This window comes from Trichosurus vulpecula, chromosome 4, assembly GCF_011100635.1.
Source record: "Trichosurus vulpecula isolate mTriVul1 chromosome 4, mTriVul1.pri, whole genome shotgun sequence".
In the NCBI taxonomy this organism is placed as follows: Eukaryota; Metazoa; Chordata; class Mammalia; order Diprotodontia; family Phalangeridae; genus Trichosurus; species Trichosurus vulpecula.
Window position 1 is genome coordinate 130329337 of NC_050576.1, and position 23519 is coordinate 130352855.

The following is a 23519-nucleotide window of genomic DNA, read 5'->3' on the forward strand; positions in this document are numbered from 1 at the left end:
AACCTTAATAAATGCTTCTTGACTTGACTCGATTTGACCGCACTCTTCCCTTGAAATTTTCTTTCTACCTCACTTAACTACTCCTCTGCCATCTTTTCTAACTCCTTCTTCTGCCTCCTCCCCTTAAATATGATTATTCCCCAAGGATCAAGCTCTGTTTTAATATAAGATATAGATACAGAGATAGATGCAGAGATGGATAGACAGACAGACAGACAGAAAGACATAGGATACATTTTGAGTCTTTAGAAAATTAGTTTAATTAGAATACTTTGTCCACCAGCAATACTGGAAAAATCAGGCATTATCATGCCATAATTTTCTGAGGTTTATAAAATGAGAATCTGCATCTAAATTATAGCAGATTTTATCTTGAGAAATCTTACTTGCCGAAGTGTTTCTCATAATTATAATTATGTCAAGACATAATTATTATTATAATAAAATATATAATAAATTAACATTATATATTTACCTTATATCTATATATATACATACATATATATTATAGTTTTTTCCTACTAAACCTTAATTTGCCTCTCTATAATTTCCATGCTTTGCTGCTGGTTCTGCCCTCTGAGACAAACAGAACAATAAATTACATGTGTATGTGTATATATATATATATATGCATATATATATTTATTTATTAATTTGTATATAAATAAAAATGTATATAAAATAAGACTAAATAATAATAATGTCAAGATATGGCTATCTAGATTCGGTTTCACAATTTGTTTTCAGTCATTTATCCACCACTCCAACTTACATAACTATATTGTAGGTAGCAAACACTCTAGACCAGCAACATGTAGCAGTTTCCAATTGAGAATTTCTCTTTACTTCTCACAAGTGTAAGAAAGCTTTGATAGATTATGAAAAAAATACCATTTTACAAGATTTAATTTTACATGAAAATTGTAATCTGTATGAAAGAAAACCAAAACCTAATCTTTGACTGCATATTTCCCTACCCATCCTCTTTAATTTTTAAAAATTTTTAATTTAATTTAAATTAAATTATAATTTAAATTAAATCATAATTTAATTTAATTTATAATTTAACTTAATTTAAATTACAATTTAATTTAAATTATAATTTAATTTAAAATTTTTAATTTAATTTAAAATTTTGCTAAATTAATTCTGTCTTATTGAGGTTCTTTCTGTCTCACAATCTGTTTCTTTCTAAGTATGTTCTCCTCTCCTTTCCAGTGAGCCTTCTCTTGTGTCAAAGATTAAAAAAAAAAAAAAACAGTTCACCAAAACCGGAATGTTGTTGTTCGTCCTTTGTTCTTGAAGAGGACCAATGACATCTCTAGGGTGATGTTTTAACTTGCAAGTGAATTGGACCAACTGAGGCATTGAAGCATATGTCACATTCCATACCAGTGGTCCCTTGCCTCTCCACAGATAGAAGGGAAAAACATTTTCTCCACCCTTCCTTGAGGCCAGCCATGGTCATCATAATTATACAGCATTCCCTTTCCATTTATTATTGCTAACATTTACATTGCTATAGTCATTGTATATATCATTTTCCTACTTCTGCTTATTTTATTCTGTGTCAGCTCACAGAATTCTCCCCATACTTCTCTGAATTCTTTATAGTCATCATTTCTTACACAATAGTAATATTCCATTACAGTCACATACCAGAATTTGTTTAGCTATTTTCCCAATAAACAATCAATTTTGCTATTTGAAGGTATCTCTAGAACAGGTTTTTTATTATCACAGACTCCTTTAGCAGTCTGGTAACACCACTGGGCCCCTTCTCAAAACAATATCTGTAAATGTCTAAAGTAAAATACACAGGATTCAAAAAGAAGACAGTTATATTGGAATATAGCCATGAAAGACAGTTATCAATTTAAAAAAAATTCATGTACTCCAGGTTAAATACTCCAGCTCTCAAACATATCCCCCATAACTGGGGAGATGTAACTTCTGCATAACATTTTGCAGGCAACATTTCAAGCAGTCAGCTCTCTTCTTGCTGAAAATTTCTCTCTCATATGTACTGAAAGCCTTTCTCTGTCTCTCATATTAAGAAGGAAACTAAGATGCTCTTGTGAAATTTATAGATGTATCCAATGCCACCTGGCTCTGTGACCCTAACAGAATGTATGGACTACATAGAAGCCCTCCCAGATACTGAGCTCCCCGAGGTCCTCGGAATGCACCAGCAGACTTCAAGGATTTATCAGGAATCCCAGGCTCAAGAGCTTGTTGATACTATCATTGTCATACAACCAAGAATTGCTATTGCCAACATAATCACTGGGTAAGAGTTTCTGAGAAACAAGAGCTTTTCTTTAAGCTCAAAAATATCATATAAAGCAATGTATTGTACTCGGCATACTGGTCCTGATTCTAACATCTCAGTTAGTTTAATCATTATCCATAACATTTCCCAAAGAGATGTATGACTAGAAAAAAGGTGGGCCAGTCATGTAGTGCAAGAGGGGAACCAGTGGAATCTGTGCTTCTTGAGTGCTGCCCTGACGTTAAGAAAGGCCCCAGACACTTTAGACAGAACCCCTTTCCCATAGATGATTTCCAGGGAGATATAGCAAAGTGCCTGGTATATAGCAGGTACTTAATAAATGCCTATTTGACTGGCTATATGAGTCACGCAGGATTAGAAGGCATGGAGAGAGATCCGTTGATGTGTTTTGGGGACATACGGATGTTTTTACCAAGATATAGATCCACCGGAGAATAAGCAGGGATTAAACAGTAACTGAGGAGCCTAGGGCAGGGGCAGAGGGAGCAACAACGGTGACCGGGGAGCTCGGTGGTATAGCGGGCAGAGGACCAGACTTGGAGCCGGGAAGACCTGAGTTCAGATCCTCTCTCAAATGCTTACTGACTGTGGCCCTAGCCCAGTCACTTAACCTTTCTAGGACTCAGGCTCCTGATCTGTAAAGTGAAAATAATAAAAGTGCCTGTCTCCCAGGGCTGTTGTGAGAGTCAGATGAGATTATGTACGCAAAGCATTTTGCAAACCTGTAATAACAGAGCTAATAATGGCTAACATTTACATAGTGTTCACTCTATGTTGGACAATTCTGTGAAGCGTTTCACTTGATCGTCACAGCTGCTCTGGGAAGTTTGTTCTTATCTGGTCCATCCGTCATGTCTGATTCTTCGTGACCCCATGATGGAGTTTTCTCGGCAAAGATACTCAAAGGGTTTGTCATTTCCTTCTCCAGCTCATTTTACAGATGAGGAAACTGAGGCAAACAGGATTAAGTGCACAGGATCACACAGCTAACAAGTGTCTGAGGCCAGATTGGAACTCAGATCTTCTTGACTCCAGGCCCATCATCCTATCCACTGCACCACCTAGCTGTCCCCTATGTATTGGAGTTCTAAGTTCTATGCTGTCAAAGAACTTAAATCTTAAAATGATATACAAGCATACCCTACATAGCATTGCCTTAGCCAATATTGTCTGTCATTTTGACAAGCATACTATAGCTAAGCCACATTGTAATATTTTCAGCCTGTCAATTGCCTGGGTTTCAAATCAGATGGTCAGTGACAATCTGGGCTAATAGTACTCAAAGCTGAGCTGAACCAGTATCAGTCTAATTACCAATTTATCCATAAGATTTTTCCTGTGAACTACCCTGATCAAAGTGCTTCACTCTTGAGCACGAGGCATATATTTGAGGGGAGGGGAAGAGGAGGTGCAGCACACCCTGGGAAGAACATCACCATTGTCTGGGGAAGCATTAATGGTAACATTTAACCTCCATTGCGCCACCTATGCCCTATGCATATGCATGCCTATGGTTTTGCCTGACGTGATTTTTGTGGAAGCAAGTATTAAATTTGATTCAGGTCAACATGCATTTATTAAGTGCCTACTATGGGCCAGGTACCACTAAGTGCTGAGAATATAAAGATGAAATGAAATTGTCCCTGCCCTCAAGGAGCTTGTATTCTCTTGGGGGAAAACATGTTTATCCATAAGTAAATATAAAAATATATACAAAGTAATTTCCTTGTGGAAGGTGTGGGCTAATGTGAAAGGCAGTTTGTTAACAATAGAACAGGAAATCCAGAGGGCACCATGAAAGAATGGAAAAGAATGAGATAGGCACATGGATGTGTATATGAGGGAACACTTTTACATAGTTGCACCAGGGTAAAAAGTCTTTGGTTGAAATCCTAAAACAATCAGAAAGTACTGTGTCCTTCCACATTTCTTTAGGGAAGCTGTCTTTGGCTATTTGTCTCCAGAAAGGACCCGAATGAAGGTGCCTTCTAATCTAAACTAGCCTATGACTCATATGACTCCCAGAATTTACTTTTCAGGAGTGGAAAGAGCCAAGATGAGCTGGTGCTGGAACTGTCGTCTGAAATGCTCAAGCGATTGCCTCTGACTGTAGAGAAGGAACCAATGGTTGCTGAAACCAAAGAAACCATTCCAACTACACTATTAACCATCATCTCAAGTTCCATTTGGGTTAAACTTAATAAAAATGTTAAAGGTGAGAACTGTAGTTCTGAGAGCTGTAGGTCATAACTCTCAGCAAAATAATGCTCGCAAGGGGGAAAAAACCTATGTAAAGCAGCATTTTTTTCATCTTTAGTTTCTCTTTTCTTTTTTTCTTCCTTTCTTTTCTTGCTTCCTTCTTTTCTTACCTTAATGTCTTCTCTGTCTTTCCTCCCTCCTTTCTCTTTCTTTCTTCCTCCTCCCTTCCTTCTTCCCCTCTTTTCTTCTTTCCTTTCTTTCCTTCTCTTTTTCTTTGTTCCTTTCCTTTTCTTCCTTCTTTTCTTTCCTTCTTTCTTCTTCCTTCGTTTTCTTTTTTCCTTTCTTTCCTCCTTCCTTCCTCCTTTCTTTCTCTTTTCTTTCTCCTTCCCTCCCTTCTTCCTTTCTTCCCTACTTTCCTTCCTCACTTCCTTTTCTTTCCTTCTCTCTTTCTTTGTTCCTTTCCTTTTCTTCCTCCTTTTCTTTCCTTCCTTTCCCTTTTCCCTTTCTTTGCTCCTTCCTTTCTCCTTCTTTCTTTTTCTTTCTCCTTCCATCCCTTCTTCTTTTCTTCCCTCCTTCCCTTGCTCCCTTCCTTTTCTTTCCTTCTCTCTTTCTTTCTTCCCTCCTTCCTTTCTTTCTTTTGCCTTCTTTCTTTCTTTCTTGGACCAGACCTGTGATTTCATGGTGAAGTACTTCCTCTGCTAATGCAAATCAATACCTTCTCTATAACTTATAATCTTAAAGGTCCACCTGGAGCAATGGAGATTAAATTCCTTGCCTGTTTTACAGTCTGTTAAATCACCCAGCTAGTGTATGTCAGAATGACAACTTGAACCCAGACCTTCCTGACTTGGAGGTCAGTTCTCTAAAGTTAGATTGCATATTGTAATAAGCGTAGCATTTGTAGGAGGGTGGGAAAATGTTTCCAAAATCCAGCTCTGAAAACTGTACGGGAGAATTAAAGAACAATCTCTTCATACCCGTTACACTATAAGCAAGACTCTGACCATGAGCAGATCAAGAAACATTCAACAGAATTTTCCTCTACTGTCTCTTCTGCAACTTGTTTTTATCCATATTTCTCTACCCCTGGGTTCTTGTGGCATCTGAAAGTCTAAAAAGCATGCCATCTATGACTTCATCCAAAGCACTGATAAAAACGTTGGAACGAACTGTTCAGTCTCCTTTACATGGCATTCAAGGCCCTCCACAAACTGAAATCACTGAATTTTCAAGCTAATTTCATCTTTATCCCTTTCTTCCTCCTTCCACCTCCCCCACTGTCAAACATGCTCCAGCCAAACAGGAATATTCTTTGTACCCTGAATGTATACTGTACTTCACCATCTCTTTTTCCTGGCTTATTCTACTCTAGACTATCCATCCCCCTTCACCTATTGAATTCCTACCCATATGCCAAAACCCAGCTCAAATTTACTCTACACAGCCTTCCCTGTTCCCCTCGAAGCTAACGATGTTCTTCTCCCTCTCACTTTACATAGTACTCTGTTTTGTAACAATGCTCTCTAAGTTACCTGTGTATATGTCTTATGCCCTCCAAGAATGCAAACTGGTCAAAGAATATAGACAGGTTTAAGAAGAAGAAATGAAAATGATGAGCAATCACATGAAAAAATGCTCCAAATCACTAATCATAAGAGAAATGCAAACTAAAGCAACTCTGAGATTTTGCCTCATACCTAACAGATTGGCAAAGATGGTTAAAAAGCAAATAGAAACAGGCTTTGTTGTGGGGATTATGGGAAGAGGAGCATAAGGCTGTGTCAGAAGACAGAAGGGGGCATTCGGAGAGATGTTGCAAAGTTGATATTGATAGGCCTTGGCAACAAGTTGGATATGGGGGCTTGAGAGATAGTAAGGGTCCAAGAGGGACACTTGGTTGTGTGCCAGAAGGGCTAGGAGGATTGTGGTATCCTCGAGAGTAATAGGAAAGGTTGGAGGAGGAAACATACTGAGTTTAGTTTTGGACGTGTTGAGTTTAAGATGTCTACTGAACACTCATTTCAAGATATCTAAAAGGCAATTGAAGGTGTGAGATTGGAGGTCAGCAGGGAGGTTAGGGTGGGATAGTAGATTTGAGAATCATTAGCATAGAGATTATAATTAATCCATAGGATCAGAAAAGATTACCAAGAGGTATAGAGGGAGAAGAGAAAAGGGCCCAAGAGAGAGCCCTGTGGGACACCTATGGTTAGAAGACATGACCTGGATGTCCGCCAGCATAGGTGACTTAGTTAAAGCAGTCTGATAAGTAGGAGAGGAACCAAGAGAGGGTAGGGTTCCAAAAACCTAGAAAGAAGAGGGTGATCAGTTGTGTCACACACACTTCAGAGAGGTCAAGAAGAATGAAGATTGAGAAAAGACCATTGGCTTAGGCAGTGAAGAGATCATTGGCAACTTTGGAGAGAGCCATTTTGGTGCAATGAGAATAGAGAAAGTGTAGACGCAGCTTGTAGGCAGTCTCCTCGAGCAATTTGGCCACAGAGCAGAAGAAATAAAGGAGAAAAGCAATCAGGTGAAGGGTGTTTGAGGATGGGGGAGACATGAGCATATTTGAAGGCAGCAGGGAAGGATCCAGTAGCCAGGGAGAGATCGAAGATAAGTGATGAAGTGGAGATGACAGAGGAGGCCATATGTTGGAGGAGACAGGGTGGAATGAGGTCTCTCGTTCAGGTAGGGGGTTAGCCTTGGTGAGGAGCTAGGCTGCCTCTTCCTGTGAGTCGGGCAAAGGAGGACATAGTGGCAGAAGGCATCTGAGAGATGTGAGATGAGGAAGAAGGGAGAAGAGGAAATGATTGGCCTTGACTTTTTCTGTGAAATATGAGGCAAAGTTCTCAACTAAGAAGGTGAAGGGAGGGAGAACAACGGAAGGTTTGAGGAGGGATAAAAAGGTCTGGAAGAACCGCTGGGGAATGAATCCATAAGGGAGGTGCATTTATATGTACAAAAAATATTTATAACAGCTCTTTTCTGGGGGCAAATAATTGAAAACTGAGGGGATGCCCACCACTTGGGGAACGACTGAAGAAGTTGTGGTATGTGATTGTGATGGAATTCATGGGGAATTGGAAAGGATGAGCAAGATGCTCTGGGAAAAAGCCTGGAGAGACTTGCATGGGCTGATGCAAAGTGAAATGTACTGTGTACAAAGTAACAGCGATATCGTAAGTTGATTAGCTGTGAATGACTTAGCTGTTCTCAGCAATACAAGGATCCAAGACAACCCTGAAGGACTTAGGATGAAAAATGCTATCCATCCCCATTGTTTGAATACAAATTGAAGCATTAGAGTAGGGTTTGGTACTGAAAGGCAAATGGAGAGGTGGAAAGCCAACTGATTGTGGTCAGGTAAAGAGATTTGGGAATTTTGAACGTGACAGTGGTGCATTTGTGGCTAATGACAAGATCAAGGTTATGATAATCTTTGTGGCTGAGGTGGGGTAGAGGAGAAGGTCACAGGAAGTGAGTAGGTTGAGGAACTGAGTGGTTAAAGTGTTGGAGAGAGATTCAGTATGAATGAGAATGCAAAGGAGGGAGGTCAGCTTACGTAGCCCCTCCTTACAGCATAGCTTGGCCCTTTAATTATAGATGTGGACGCAGCTTGGGCAAAATCTGTCTCCTAAAGAACACAGTTGTTCTCCAACATTAGAACATGCCCCGTCCCTTGGCGTCACTTCAAATTTCAAAACATTATGTAAATATAAGGAAAGCCCAAGCAGTCGAATGGAATACAAACCGATTATTATAGAATCCAAAAACCTCGCACCAAGTCCTCATTCTCCTGTTTATTAGTTGTATGTCTGTTGTACATTTCTTTGAAACTCGGTGTCCTCTTCTGTAAAATGGTGCTAATAATGCTCACCTTACGTACTTTATAAGACTGTTCTGAGGAAATCAGATCACAAACCATTATGTATCTGTGAGCCACTGCTTTCCTGTCTGCTGCCCTGTAACTGCCATCTTCAACAAAGGCAAACATAGAGTCAGGGGTCACGTAGTCTCAGCCACTAGGCTGTGATAAATGCTCCACTTAGATGTTCAACAGCCCTGCTGTTCACAGTGACTTGTCTCTCATTTAAATACTTTTTAAGATCTGTTAAAAACACTTACCTTGATCAACCTAGGCACTGTCAGATTGCATTAGCTTCAAACACCAGTCATTCCATCTGCAGCCTCTTTCTTTCTCTATGGGATATTATATTGTTGCCTCCTCTTTTTTTAAAAACCAGATTATGACCCGCTCCTCCATTCAGCCTTGTTGACATTCCTTTGTCAAGAAATTGGTCGATTTAATAAATTACTATCCCTAATCCACCAGTCTCTGAGAGAACTCCAGGGTGCTGTCAGAGGTGAAACCACCATCAATCAGAGGCTGGAAGTGATCTATGATTGTCTCATTAATAACAAAGTACCTGACTTATGGCAGGTAAGTGGCACATAGTTTTCTATTCAGAACTTTGGATCAAAGATACATAAATGAAATCAATGCTCTTTTGCATGTCAACACTTAACTTTTAATCAACAGATTGACCTTTCTGTGAAATCAAGTTTGTGCCAACTCTGGGAAGATGCTTTATATGATTAGGATAGTCCTTGTGTCGTGCAATAATATCTTTTTTTAAGTAAATATTTTATTAACAGTAAGATCAATAGTTAGGTTTGCTCAATAGCAATTTTTATTTTAAATTACTTACTAACCAATAAGTTAAAACACTTTTTCAGTCCTTTCCCTTAGTCTTCATCAGTATGCTTTTGGACACGCTACCATTATTCCCATCAATGACTTAGATCAAACATTCCCTCATGTGCTCCAAGCCAGACTAAAATGTAATTTGAAAATATTTAACAAAATAAAAAATACAAAGGAATATAGATAATGTTAAGATGTGGTTTTCTAAGTCAACATGCAGCCCACAGGGATCCTTATGTATCGTTTAGGGGCCCCCATTTCTATTTGAATTTACCACCACTGACTTAAATGAGTAAGCAGAGTCCCCTGGATAACTGTAAACACTCAGCACTCTTCAAAGTAGAGTTCTCCTTCCTGTTTTAGAGTAATGGTTGATGGGATGGACCAATTATGACTAAAAAGAGACCAGGAAAAGTTATTTCTAATAAGGTAAAAAGCAATTATAGCATCTTGTTGGTAGCAACAAGGAAAAGAAGCAATGGACATTCTCAGAAATAGCTTTGCAACTTTGGCCAAGTTCCTTCAACTCTTTGGGCTCCACTTCCCTCATCTGCAAAATAAGGGGTTGAGCTTGGTGCTCACTAAGGTTTTCTTCCAGCTGTAACATTCTCTGACTCTGTGAGTATGATGAGAAGCTACCAAGCCCAAACTAGCATTATAACTCTGGGCATAGTTACTCCTCTAAACCTGTCTATAAAATATAAACAATAATATAACTTAAAACTATCAGCTAGGTTAAGTGACTTGCCCAGGGTCACACAAGTAATAAGTGCCTGAGGATGGATTTGAACTCAGATCTTCCTGGATACTCATTTGGAAAATGGCTTCTTCCTACAGTGGTTTCTCCCTGTTTGATTCTAAAGTTCATTATTAGAATTTGCAATAAAATACTTAGCAATCTAAGAAGTCATTCTTTAAACAAAAAAAATCTGACGTGTCTGTCTCTTAATCCCAACAGCGAGCTTCTTATGATACCGGAAAGGTGTTGTCTGCCTGGGTCACCTTTCTCCTCCAACGACTTGCATTTATCAACAACTGGGCAAAAGTGGCCTACAACGCTATACATTTTCGGTAGGGGTGGCAGATTAGCTGGAAAGTACTTGTTGAAATGCAAATCTCTGATATCTAGATTTTTTTTCAAATCTAGGCTAATGCCATTTTAGAGAAATGGAGACCTCTGTTTTAAGCAAGCATTCAGTAAGCATTGTGATCCTGCACCAGGAAAAGTGAGGCAGGCATATCTAGCTCTCCTTTCCGAATAGCAGCTGAGGGCACAGGAGTATCTTATTACTCAGAACAAGATTTGATAAGATCTTTATAGAAAAACTGGAGAAACAAAAGCATTTTTTTAATGATCCAAACTCTTCCTAATTCTAAGAGTGCGGAAACCTAAAATTAAAAGTTAATCTACCTTAAAACTTTCCAAAAGTCACAAGAGTATAATAAAGATAGAATTCTACAATTAAAATAGCTGGATTAATAAAAGTATAATATAATAATTGCAGCATACCTCTTTAGTAAGGTTAAGGACTAGTCCTATGATTTTATTCCTAAAGGAAACTCCCAGGTGAGGAGACTCCCTGCTCTGATGCACCTGGAAACTTTTTCTGTTACTTTTAATCTTAAAAGATTGACAAGAACACAGAGCTAAAGTGACTTGACCAGCATCGTACAGCCAGCCAATATTTATCATAGGGCCCAGGCCAGGTCTTCCTGGCTCCAATACCAGTTCCCTATTCACTGTACCACACTGCCTGTCATATATCTTTTTAAAAATTTTTTAAATTTTTATTTTTGTTTAATTATTAATTTAATTTCATCACCTTTTTAATTTTAATTAATGTTTAAAATTTTATTTAATTTTTAATTTTAATTTTGAAATTTTGTTTTAATTTAATGTCTTGTCTCTACCTCACCTATATTCCTCCCTGTATACCTGCCCTGCCTTCTCCAAGACAGCCATCCTGTTTAACAAAAATTTTTTAAAATATACATATATAGATGTTATAAATAGATGATAGAAAGATAATATAAAAGTAAAAAGATAATATAAAGATGTTACTTTTTAAATGATAAAAAGTAGGCAACATTTATATAGCACTTTAAGGTTTTGTGACTGGTGAAAGATGAATCAACTGAGGAAACAAAAGTTTGAGCTTCCAATCATATCAATTTATTAATCAATTTATGCCAAATGCATAACAAATTGGGACCAGGTCTGCCTCCTCAGCTTTAGCACTGGACTCTAACACAAGGGGAGACAGATTTTTATACATTAAAAACAATTAACCAAATAAGATCAATTAATTAAAAGAAAACAATTAACTAGGACACAAAACTGAGTTATCTGATTTCTAATTGGAAGAAAGATTAGGGACTTTCTGAGTTGGGAAAGGGGAGCAAACAGGTGCAATTCCCTGAAATCAGAAAAAGAGGGGTTCCACCCACCCCCCCAAAGTGTCAGTATTCCATCAAAAGAACATGGAAACAATAACTGTTAGAGCAGTATGGAGCATTTTCAGATAAGACACATAGGTTGCTTGAGATGTACAGTTGTGAAAAAAAACCCCTTGCATCAGTCTTTGGATCCAACTGGGTTTCTGGTCAGCACAACCTAATTCCTTAGTTAAAGGTCTCTCTAAGGAGCAGGTAGAGGTGGTCCAGCTTTCCAGCCTCTCAGGGCTAGCTTCAAACAATGCAATAAAGTTTCCTCACAATTCAAGAAGTTTGACTAGACCCATAATTGAACAGAAAGGGAACTGAGCTAGCTCCAGAACTGAGTCACAAAATAGAGTCAGTATGGTTCACCCAGTTCCCACAATTAACCACTTGCTGTTTTAATTCTCTCAGTTTGCATATAACTCGAGTAAACAGAAGAGTTGTTATGAAATACTATCTGTGATCATGCAAAACAGATTAAAAGATTTATTAGAAATCAAGTTTCTGTCCATCAAATCTGACTTTCCCCATTATGAAATTAGACATGTATTGCTGAGCCAAAATTGCCCTCTGTCTCTAGAACTGAGTAAAATTTGGCTTCAGCTCCTCCCACCTCCTCTGCCTGCCCTGCTACCCAACTAAAAGCCCAAGGCCCTCCTACCTTCTTGCCAGCTTCCTTCTGCTATAAAATACCTGTTTCCAGAGAGGTAAAGGCCTGCTTAACTGATTCTTACTAAGGTAGAAATAACTGGTAATAGCTTCATAAGCTAACTGTCTTGAGTAAAGTGATGTTTAAAAAGTTCGAGAGACATAGTTTCTGGATAATTTAATCATTTTATTAATAAGGCTAGCATGCTATTAATAAAAGAAGTCTGTAGCACTCTTGAATACCAAAGACCCCTCATGGTGGTAGGCTCACAGTTTATATGCCCTTGGAAGAGTGGGTGTTCCTGGGGGTGGTAATCAACTCTGATTGGTTAACAATTAATGAGAGAATGAATATTACAATGAGAAGTGGGCTGTATTACAATGAGGGTCTTGAGGTACCTCACACTAAGCACCCAAATCTTGGTCAGAGAGTCTTATCAACATACATATCACCTGTCTGATAAAAGGGAGAATCCACATTTTCACAGATGAGTCTGAGGAATCACAGTGAGCAGGAATCCACCTATTAGCCCAAACTTAGATTTTTTTTTACTGTCTTTGATAAAATCTCAGCCGTCCTGGCTTGGTAAGTCTTTGAGAAAGATTTTCCACACTGGTTGATTTCTGGATGAGGAAGCAGAAAGGGGGACAACCTTGGTCATGATTCAATAATAAGCTGTTAATACAAAAGAGAAATAATCATTTCTCTCGGTAATAATTTTAATACCTTTCCTAAGGTATGAAACTCTAACATGGATGGCATTTGGAATTAGTGGGAATGAGGAAAATTTTCTCAGAACTCTTTAATATATAAGTAAACCATAAGGCTAGACCCAGACATCAGACACTAGACCCAGACCAGAGTCCAGTGTATGTGTCCCTGTTCCCCCTCATGCCTGCTCTAGCCCTGAAGTTCTATCCTCCAGTTGGTGCTCCTCTCATCATTCCTGCTTTCCCGATCACTATGGCACGCATACCCCAGTTCCATTTGGGAATCGAAGACTACCTAGCCCTCTTCTTATTCATAGGAATACCAGGGTTCCACGAGGAAAGATCCAGGCTCCCAGCTTGCTAGGCTGGGCTTATAGAATGAAGTTTTGTCATTCACCTTGGCTCCCCATCCATCACCACAAGCTTTGAGTGAGCTCAGCCCACCAGGCTACACACTGGGTAATGGAGGGAGAGCAGCTACCATCCAGTCCTACAGTATTAGGAAACCCATCCATTTTATTTTGGGGATTCACATGTTTCGCTGCCTGTCCTCGGCACTATTGGCTATGCTGAGGTAATTTCCAGTCTGACAGAGGATGGGAGTTGCAAAACCTCGTCAACGATGTACCCAGAAAAGGCATTCCATCTCTGTCCCACAGTTTTCCTGGGAAGAAGGAGGAGCTTGGGTTAGCTGCCTTCCTCCTTCATGCTTATTCAAAGGTTAAGGGTGGCAGAAGGGACTGATGCTGGGAGCTCCCAACATTAAGACTATGAGAGGAAAGAGGGAAAAGGCAAGTTCTCCCAGATTCGGCAGGTAGGAGGGGTTGAAGGAAGGGATGTAGAACCTATGTGGTTTGTGCTATGGTCCACCTGAATGACCACCCCTGACATATGCATTCTCCCTTTCCTCATTCTGTGCTTTAATTTCCCTAGAAGCCAGAAAGGAGCCCTCTAAAGGGAACATGTAATGGGGGCAGGAGGCCTAGTTGGTGGCACAGTGGATAAAGCACAGGAGTTTGGAAGACCTGAGTTTGAAGCCTGCCTCAATTGCTTACTAGTCCCTGAGCAAATCACTTAACTTCTCTGCTCCTCAGTTTCCACAGCTGTAAAATGGGGGGATTAATAGCGCCTACTTTACAGAATTGTTGTGGTGATCAATTGAGTTAACATCTGCAAGGGGCTCTGCTAGCTATCATTGTCGCTGATGTTATCATATGGGAAGGATAGTGCTTAGAGATCCCAGCTGAGGAACTAGAATAGGGGAAGAAAAGGAACTGGAGGAGACGATAATTATCATCTCCACTTTCATGCTACTATATAGGTTGTAACCTATAGATACAATGATACGGAGACCAGAAGTGAATCAAGGTATGTTTGTGCCTAGCTTCTGAGAGTAACCCGGGTCCTCTTCTGTTGGATATTTTTAGATTAGTCCTGCTTGCTTAAGGTCAGACCAGCCAAGCAAGTGCCTGGATCTAATAGGACCTAAAAGTTTTATTTGTGTGCCCCTTGGTTTGTGTTTTTATGTAACAACACATAAACATTGTGTGCCTTTAGTATATGGTAACCCTGATATCTTCCCATCAGTCAGTCAACAAGGATTTATTTACTAAGCACCTACTATGTGCCAAGCACTGTGCTAAATGCTGGAGTTACAAAGCAAAAGCAAAAATAGTCCCTGCCCTCAAGGAATTTCCTTTGTAATCACAGATACAACATATTTTGTGTGTGTGTGTGTGTGTGTGTGTGTGTGTGTGTGTGTAGATAGAGATATATACACATATGTGTATGTATATATATTTATACATATGTGTGTACATATACATATACATATATACATATACATATGCATATAGATAGCTATGTGTATGTAAGCAGATGCATACAAGATATATACAAAGATGGTGACCTTGGAGGGAATTCACCAGTACCTGGGAGAATGAGAAAAACTTACTGAGGAAAGTGACACTTGAACCTAATAAACCAGGGTAATTCTTTATAAATATTGCTCCTTTGCAAACTTTCTGGCATCGTACATTCATCCTCCTCTTCTCAGATTCATAAGTTGGAGTGGAAATGCTTTATAAATGCCTCAGTCTAAGTCTTGAATATTCAAACTCTTCTAAACCCAACGTAATGGTCACTACCTAAATCTCCCTCTAAAAATTGAAACCCCAACAATGTCCCTAGAGGTAGAGACAGAGGAGGCTCCTGAGCAGGTTTTGTACTGGATTCTTGCACAGAAAATTCTCTTCACAGCCCAATAGCTACCTACCCCTTTTCCTTCATAAACTTCAGTTACAGATGTTCTATAGATACCTCTGTGAAGGTAAAGAATAGAAAGCCTGAATTGCACTAGGTACTAAAATAAAAAGGAAAAGAAATTAAGAAGAGGTTAGAAAGAGCTGGAAGAATTAAAGAAATAGGAAAGGACTCTATTTAGCACCTCTCTAGCACACTTATCATGTACTGTTTTGTCTTCTCTATGTTGACATCTTGCTCTCCTACTTTATTGTAAGCTCCATAAGAACAGGGACCAGGCCTTATCTAAACTCCCCAGCACCTACGATATATGCATAGTGCAACTAGTATCTTTTTGGTACTGGCTGAATAGAAATGAATCAATTCAGTTGGGATCTTATAAATTTAAGAAAGGTATTATGGCATCAGCCATCTCAAAACCTATTCTATGCCTACTTTCAGGTATATTAAAATGACTACAGTTTGGAAGCATTACTTTCCAACTCAGAATAAAGACTTTGAAGAGAAAGCAGAGGGAAAAGAGGCAGATCCCGCTAACTCCTTTCCTACCCGGTTCTGGCTTCCAACTTTCTTCTTCCCACAAGGTAGGAAGGAACCTGGGGCTAGCCCTTGGTGAAATTGTCAAACTGGTGCCCTTACACATCTCTTTTGGCACCCATTTTCCCCCTCATCTGTGTTCCCCATCTAAGCCTGACCTCTTCTGATCCTCCCTCACTCACCCCGACCATTGTCCAAACAACTCCTTATAACCTCACCTCTCTACCTTTCCTTTCAAACCAACCTATCTAATATCCCGATCCTTCTGAGACTCAGAAGGGGGCATAAGGGGACATATTCAAGAGATGTTGCAAATTGAAATCAACGGGCCTTGGCAACAGCCTGGATATAGGGTGTAAAAGACAGCGATGCCTCTTAGGTTGTAAGTCTAAGGGACTAAGGATGGTGTTGCCCTCTACATTAATAGGGAAGATTGGGGGATGGGGGTGGGCAGTGAATAGGGGGGGAAGGCTTAGGGGGATAGATAATTATTTGTTTTGGATATATTGAATTTAAATTGTCTACTGGATATCTAGTTCAAGATGCCTTAAAGGTATGGGGAGATCAGCCCAGAGATTGGGGCAGGAAAGAAAGACCTGAGAATCATCGGCATGGAGATGGAAATTACATGCATGGGAGCTGATGAGATCACCCAGAGAAGAGAAGAGGGCTCCGGATAGAATCCTGAATGACACCTACTATTAGAGGGCATGGTCTGGAGGAAGATCCAGCAAAGGACACAGAGAAGGAGTGGTCAGAAAGTAGGAAGTAAACCTCTTAGAGAGAAGAGAGTATCAAGAAAGAGAGTGATCAACAGTGTCAAGAGCTTCAGAGAGGTCAAAGAGAAGAGGACTGAGAAAAGACTACTAGATTTGGCAACTAGGGAATCATTAGTAACTTTGGAGAGAGCAGTTGAATTGGCATGATAAGGTCAGAAGCCAGACTGTAAGGGGTTAGGAAGAGAGTAAGAGGAGACAAAGTGGAGGCATTTATCACAGATGGCCTTTTTGAGGAATTTAGCTACAAAGGGCAGAAGAGAAACAGGATGTTATGTGGGTGATATAAGCCAGGTCCATCCCTGTTAAAACCAATGAGTTTGTGCAATCAGAGGAATGACTCCAATACTAGGTGTTAGCCTGCTCTTTTACAGAGAGAGAGAGAGAGAGAGAGAGAGAGAGAGAGAGAGAGAAATATCTCACTTCTCTGCTGTTCTTCCAACTACCCACCTCTTACCTTAATCAGTTCTGGGCCACTCCACAAGAATTAGTGGGCTCTTGCAAAATCAACAAATAACTAACCCAGAATCATTGCTTTTTTTTAGAAGGGTGGCAATGAACACCAGAATCCTGTGCTGTTGGACATTCTTCTTGGGTACATTGGCCTTGTGCATAGGCCCCTAGGTAAAGGTTGATGAACAGGGGTGGGGGGAAAATGCATAAGGAAGAAGAGGGAATAAACAGGCTGCAGCTTGTTAACCGATGAAAACTCCCCAAAACAAATAGCTGAAAAGGTATTGGTGAGGAAAATGAGAATAAAAGACAACAGAAAGAGATAGCAACTAACCCAAGAGTCTAAGAACCAGAGGATGGCTTTCAGCATGTTAAGAAAATCTCCTTTGGCAGAAGCTCTTAACTTTTGTGTGTCACAGACCCCACTGGCAATCTCATGAACTCTATTAACCCCCTCCTCAGAATAATGTTTTGTTGCCTTCATTCATCATTAAAGGAAATACTAACAAGTTGTGGTATATGATTGTGATGGAATATTATTGTGCTACAAGAAATGATGAGCAGGATGGTTTCAGAAAAACCTAGGAAGACTTATATGAACTGATGCAAAGCAAAGTGAGCAGAACCAGGAGAACATTGTACACAGTAAAAGTAATATTGTAACAATGATCAACTGTGAAAGGCTTAGCTACTCTGATCAAGACAATGATTCAAGACAATTCCAAAGGACCCATGATAAAAATGCTATCCACCTCCAGAGGGAGAACTGATGAATTCTGGGTGCAGATTGAGGCATGTTTTTTCACTTTATTTTTCTTGGTGTTTGTGTGTGTGTTTTCTTTAGCAACCAAGGCTAATAATGGAAATATGTTTTGCATGACTTCATGTTTATAACTTATATCATATTGCTTGCCTTCTCAAGGAGTAGGGAAAGGACAGAAGGGAGGGAAAAAATTTGGAATTCAAAATTTTTAAAAATGAATGTGAAAAATTATTAAAAATATAATTGGACAATAATGAAATAAAAAATTTAAAGGAAATGCTAACTTTCACTTAGGGGATGGTGAAAATAAAGCTTTAATTTTTTTTCCATTCAAGTTCACTCTTAAGTCTATCCATGGGAACTTTGAGGATCCATGTCCCCCAGATTAAGAACTCCTCCCCTATGGAGAATTTATGAAATGACATGGATGAAAATCACATAGGATGAGAGCTCATGGAGAGCTTGAGAAGATGACATTTATGTGAGCATCCCCTCTTCTAGAGGCCATGGAACCATTAAAATCAAAACCAGAAAGGATGTCACAAGGAACTTAACTATTAACAAACCAGTTCAACAGAATGCGAGCTCCATGAGGGCAGGAGCTGTTTTCCATTTTTCTCTTCATTATCAGTGACTAGCACAAAGCCTTGACCCTAACAGGGGGCTAATAAATGTCTCTTGTAGTTGAACTGAGCATCCGCAGCCAAGCATTCACATAGACGGCTCCTTGTACACCATGCCAGTTGTCCTGTCTCTCACATACCAATCGTTTAGAATCTCTAAACGTAAAACATATTGTCTTCATTGATTTCAAAGGTGATTGAGTCATTTTAGCTATATGTGTGTGTGTATGTGTGTGTGTAAGTGTGTGTGCGTGTGTATTTGCTGAAAGGTTTGATAGAATTTTCACCTGGCACATATTTTTATGGGCAGAGAACTTTAAGATTCTGTCATCCTGGAGCTTGCTTTGTCTTTTTTGTATGTTTGCTAGAGGCAGCTAGATAGCCCAGTGGTTAGAGCACTGGGCCTGGGGTCAGGGAGGCCTGAGTTCAAGTCCAGCCTCAGACAACTTACTAGCTTTGTGACCCTGGGCAAGTCACTTAAACGCTGTTTGCCTCAGTTTTCTTATCTGTAAAATGGGTTGTGAGGATCTAATGAGATAATCTTTATAAAATACTGAACGCAGTGCCTGGCACATAGTAGGCACTATGCAAATGCTAGCCATTATTACTATTACCTCAGTGGCTCTCTCCTGCTGTATTTGGAAATTATGAGTTTTCCCAGCAGCCATGAAGCTTTGTACCTCTCCAAGTTAACAATATCTAATGCCTGGGAGACATTGGTGGGAAATGTTTGTGTGTTTGTTGTTGCTGTGTCTTTGAAGCAAATATCCCTTTGTAAAAGAAAAAAATACAGCACCCAGAATGCAAAGCTCTACTCCAGGTTAAAAATGCCTAGAGTATTGTTGCATTATCAATACTCTTCCATCTCCCATTTCCCTGCCCTCCGTGACTGCTCTTTACCAAAGCAAATAGTATACTACCAAGCACTCCCTGAAAAAGCTGCTGGAACTTGGGGAAGAGAGGAAGGTTCAAAAATGCCTCTCTCCCATGTTAACTGTAGTAACAAAAGATAAAGAAATTACATTGGAAGGGTGGGAAAGCATTGATTGCAAAGTCAGAAACCTGGATTCCAATTTTAATTTCTACTTACTACCTGTGTGACCTTGGGCAAGTCACTTAACTCCTCTGAGACTCCATTTCCTCACCTGTAAAATGAGGGAGTAGACAAGATCTCTAAGATCCTTCCAGCTCTGAATCTATGATATTATAATGAAGACCCTTAACCTACACTGATGCAAGTATAGTTATGGGGAATCATAGTTTGAGAATTAGATTCACTTCTGTGCTAAAGAGTTGAACAAAAAGTTTGTGTGAGCTAATGAAAACAAGAGATCAAAAAAGGTAATCTAGACTAGCTGTTCTCAAAGTAGGGTCTGGAGACCCCTGGGAGTCTCTGAGACCCTTTTACAAGGTGGGTGAGTTCAAAACAATTTTCATAATAATACAAAGATATTTTAATGTCTAATACAGTAAATATCAGAAGATATAACCTGTTGTGGTTTCATGGTGTATTGTGGTGGCACCATCTCAAAGAATTCAGAGTCAGGCCACCTCTAATCCAAGTACAGGCATTTATTGAGGATTGATGCCCCTTAGAAGTAGCCTAGGTTCCAAGAGGAAGCAGCAACTTCAGACAAAGCAAGATAGATTTTTATAAGGTAAAGATACAATTACCTAACAGAAATTATGAATATTAAAAAGGCAGCACGGGTTCGTTAAGGGATTAGGTTAAGGAGGTGTCCCTTCTATGGTTCAGTGGTCAAACATCCTGGTTGTGCTGCTCTCCAGTTGACTAGCTACTGTGGTCCTGTCTGGTCAAGATGGATAGTTAGGTATTGTGGGCCTGTCTTAGACTAAATGGATGATGTGATTGTGGTTGAGTACGAGAATACACCTGTTCAAATATGTGAATTGGATCTGGGGGCAGTGACTAGGTAGGGGCAGTGGCAGTATTGAGTCTGGGGGCCTGCGGTGTGGTTAAAGTCAGATTATGTGGTTAAATCAGGACATGCCTGCTGTTCAGTGGGGCCCATAAGGATGTTAGAATGGTGGGGTTGGGGGCAGCTTTATTAGGATTCCATCATAACCCACATAAACAAAAACTCCTTGGTTGGGGGATAGGATGGGGTTCCTAAGTAATTTCTAAGAATGTAAGGAATCTTGAGACCAAAAAGTTGGAGAACCTCTGATCTACACCAGTGGTTCTTAAAGTATCATATGGAGATAAGATACTAAACCTGCGTGATCAATATTGTGCCAAAGACAAGCCCAATCTTCTTTACATTCCACCAGAATATGAGGTCATGCATTACACAAGTGCCATGTGAGTGATACAGAAAATAAGTATAAGTTGTAATTATCTGCAAGCAATGTGAAAGACAAAGACTGAGGACCTGACTTCCAGTGAGTATGGAGAGCATGGATAAAATTGCAACCTATATAATATATATGCAATATTTACATTTCTTCCATAGCCAACTGAGTATGTCTGTGCTCAAAGTTCAAGCTGGTCTCCCTCCTAGAAAATAAGAGACCTGAAAATTGCTTCTCCACACTCCACTGAACATTTGAAGTTAAATAATAAAAGTGAGGCTCTTCTCATAAAGAGGGGAACTGGGCCTTCTAAGGAGGAAGCAAGGAATAATGATGTTAATGCTCTCAGGTCTTTCAATAATGGTCAGAGAAAAAAGAAACTAATTTGTCATCCTAATAGATAACAGAAAGATCAGCTCTCTTCCCAGGGCATATATCCGGTCAAATTTGATTCTGCTACCACTACCCACTTTTAATGATTCATGTGAGTTCTAACAATACAACCAGAAAGAATTACCAAGGATTACCAAGATTACCAAGGATTGTGAGAAGGAAAAGGAGGAGGAGAAAGAGGAGAATAAGGAGGAGGAGGAGGAAAAGAATAAGAAGAACAAGAAGAAGAAAGATGATGATGATGGTGATAATGGCAATGATGATGGTGGTGGTGGTGATCATCATGATCATCCTTAAACAAAGGTGGCATTTCCATTGCTGCTGCTAATTAAAACTTGACTACCATAATTGCCAAATTCTAGAATGCATTATCAAAGGGCTATTTTCTAAACACTAAGAAAAAGAAGTAGTCTACTGTAGATCACTAAAAGACAAGTATTGCTTAATCAAAAGCAACTTGTCAGACAAATCTACTTTCCTTTTTTGATTGGGTAAACAGACTGGTAGATCAGGGAGATGCTGTAGGAAGAGTTAGAGTTCAGCAAAGCACTTGACGAAGTCATGCTATCCTTGGGTATGAATGAGAGGATAGTACTCTTAAGTGGTGTCAGAATGGGTTAAATGACCAGACCCAAAGATTAGTCAGTAATGGATTGATGTCAGCTTGGGGAAGGTTTTTGTTGAACTGCCCCAGAGGTCTGTCTTTGACCCATTTTATAATCAATGATTTAGACGAAGCATAAAAGACTTTGCTTTTCAAATTTGTGAAAAGTCAGAAGGATAGCACCATTTTGAATGACCAGGTCAAGGACTCCACAAGTTCATTACATAAGGTTAGAATGATGGACTGAATGGAATAAGATGAAACCTAAAAGAAATCAGTGTAAAGTCTACACTTTGGGTTCCAAAAGTCAACTTCACAAATACAGAATGGGGGAGGTATGATTGGGCAAAAGTTTGCCTCAAAAATTCTGTGCATTTTAGTGCCCTGAAAGCTCACTGAGCCAACAAGTGTAACATGGCAGCTCTCCCTGACTACATTAATACAGTGTCCAGAATAAATGAGGTCATTATTTCTCTGTTCTCTAACTTGTCAGACCACATCCAGAGTACTATGTTCTACTTGGGGCAAGACATTTTAGGAAAACAGAAAAACTGGATCTTGTCCAGAGAATGGTGACTAATAAGCTGAGAAGATTGTAGACCATACCCTACTGGGAAAGAGGAAAGGAACTGGAGATTTTCAACTTGGAAAAGAGAAGACTTAAAGGAGACATAATATCAGTCTTCAGATATTTGAAAGGACATCATGGGGAAGAGGCATTAAAATTCTTCTGTTTCGTTCCAGAGGTCAGGACAAGGGTAAGAGACAGAAACCAAAGAGAGGGAGATTTAGACTTAATGTAAAGAAAAATTTCCTAACAGTTCGAGTTCCACAGGGGCCATGGGAAGATAGAGATATGGATAGACTTTAATGGAGCTATGAATTGGTCCAAATGTACTAAAATAACAATTTGGGATGTGCAAAATAAACAACTAAACCATTTGTACCTTTTGACCCAGTGGAGTCAGTAATAATAACCATAATGATTTTGATGACAATGAAGATGAAGATGATGATGATGAAGATGTGGCACTTCAAGATTTTCAAAGTGCTTTCCATATATTATCTCACAATATATTTGACCCTCAAAAAGTCTTGGGAGATAAGTGCTATTTCTGTCTCCATTGCACAAATGAAGACACTGAAACAGACAGAGGCTAAATAACTTCCACAGGGTCACACCGCTAGTCTGACGCAAGATTTGAACTCATAGTTTTCTGGCTCCAAATCCATTGCTCTAACAACTACTCCAACTAGTTGCCTCTTTGACCAAAGGAAGTCAAAGACAGAAACAAAGTTCCAATATATATAAACATATTAATGGCATCATTTTTGTGGTAGCAAAAAATTGAAACAAAGTGGGTATCCATTGATTCAGGAATGGCTGAACAAACTATGGCATGTGAATACGATGGAATAAAGTAAGGAATGACAAACATCGAGAACTCAGAGAGACATGGGAAGAATTGTATGAACTGATACAAAGTGAAATAAGCAGAACTAAATTGACAATATTACAAAGTAACTCCTAAAATGACACTGAACCATTAATGTCTTATTCCTTTGATCTAGCCATTTATAATTTCTAATCTACCTGATTATACCATTATCTAGACCAGGAATCAACAAACTATGGTGGGCTGTGGCTGCCTGTTTTTATACAACATGCAATACAATCATATAATTTAAATATAAACTACCTGTTTATATTTAAACAAATGCATTTTTAAATAAAATGTAAAAATGATCCTTAGCACAAGGGCTATACAAAAACAAATGGTGGGTCAGATTTGGCCT

General features: G+C 39.3%; 1 protein-coding gene across 1 annotated transcript in view; it reads left to right on the forward strand.

The window, feature by feature from the left end:
• The window catches only part of DNAH14 (dynein axonemal heavy chain 14), a 377809-nt gene that overhangs the window by 344106 nt on the left and 10184 nt on the right, over window positions 1-23519 (forward strand). Inside the window, exons 75-79 of the mRNA XM_036755542.1 lie at window positions 2091-2290; window positions 4333-4508; window positions 8740-8936; window positions 10159-10271; window positions 15702-15844. Of these exons, the coding sequence (XP_036611437.1) occupies window positions 2091-2290; window positions 4333-4508; window positions 8740-8936; window positions 10159-10271; window positions 15702-15844 (829 nt within the window). The remainder of the gene's footprint in view (window positions 1-2090; window positions 2291-4332; window positions 4509-8739; window positions 8937-10158; window positions 10272-15701; window positions 15845-23519) is intronic.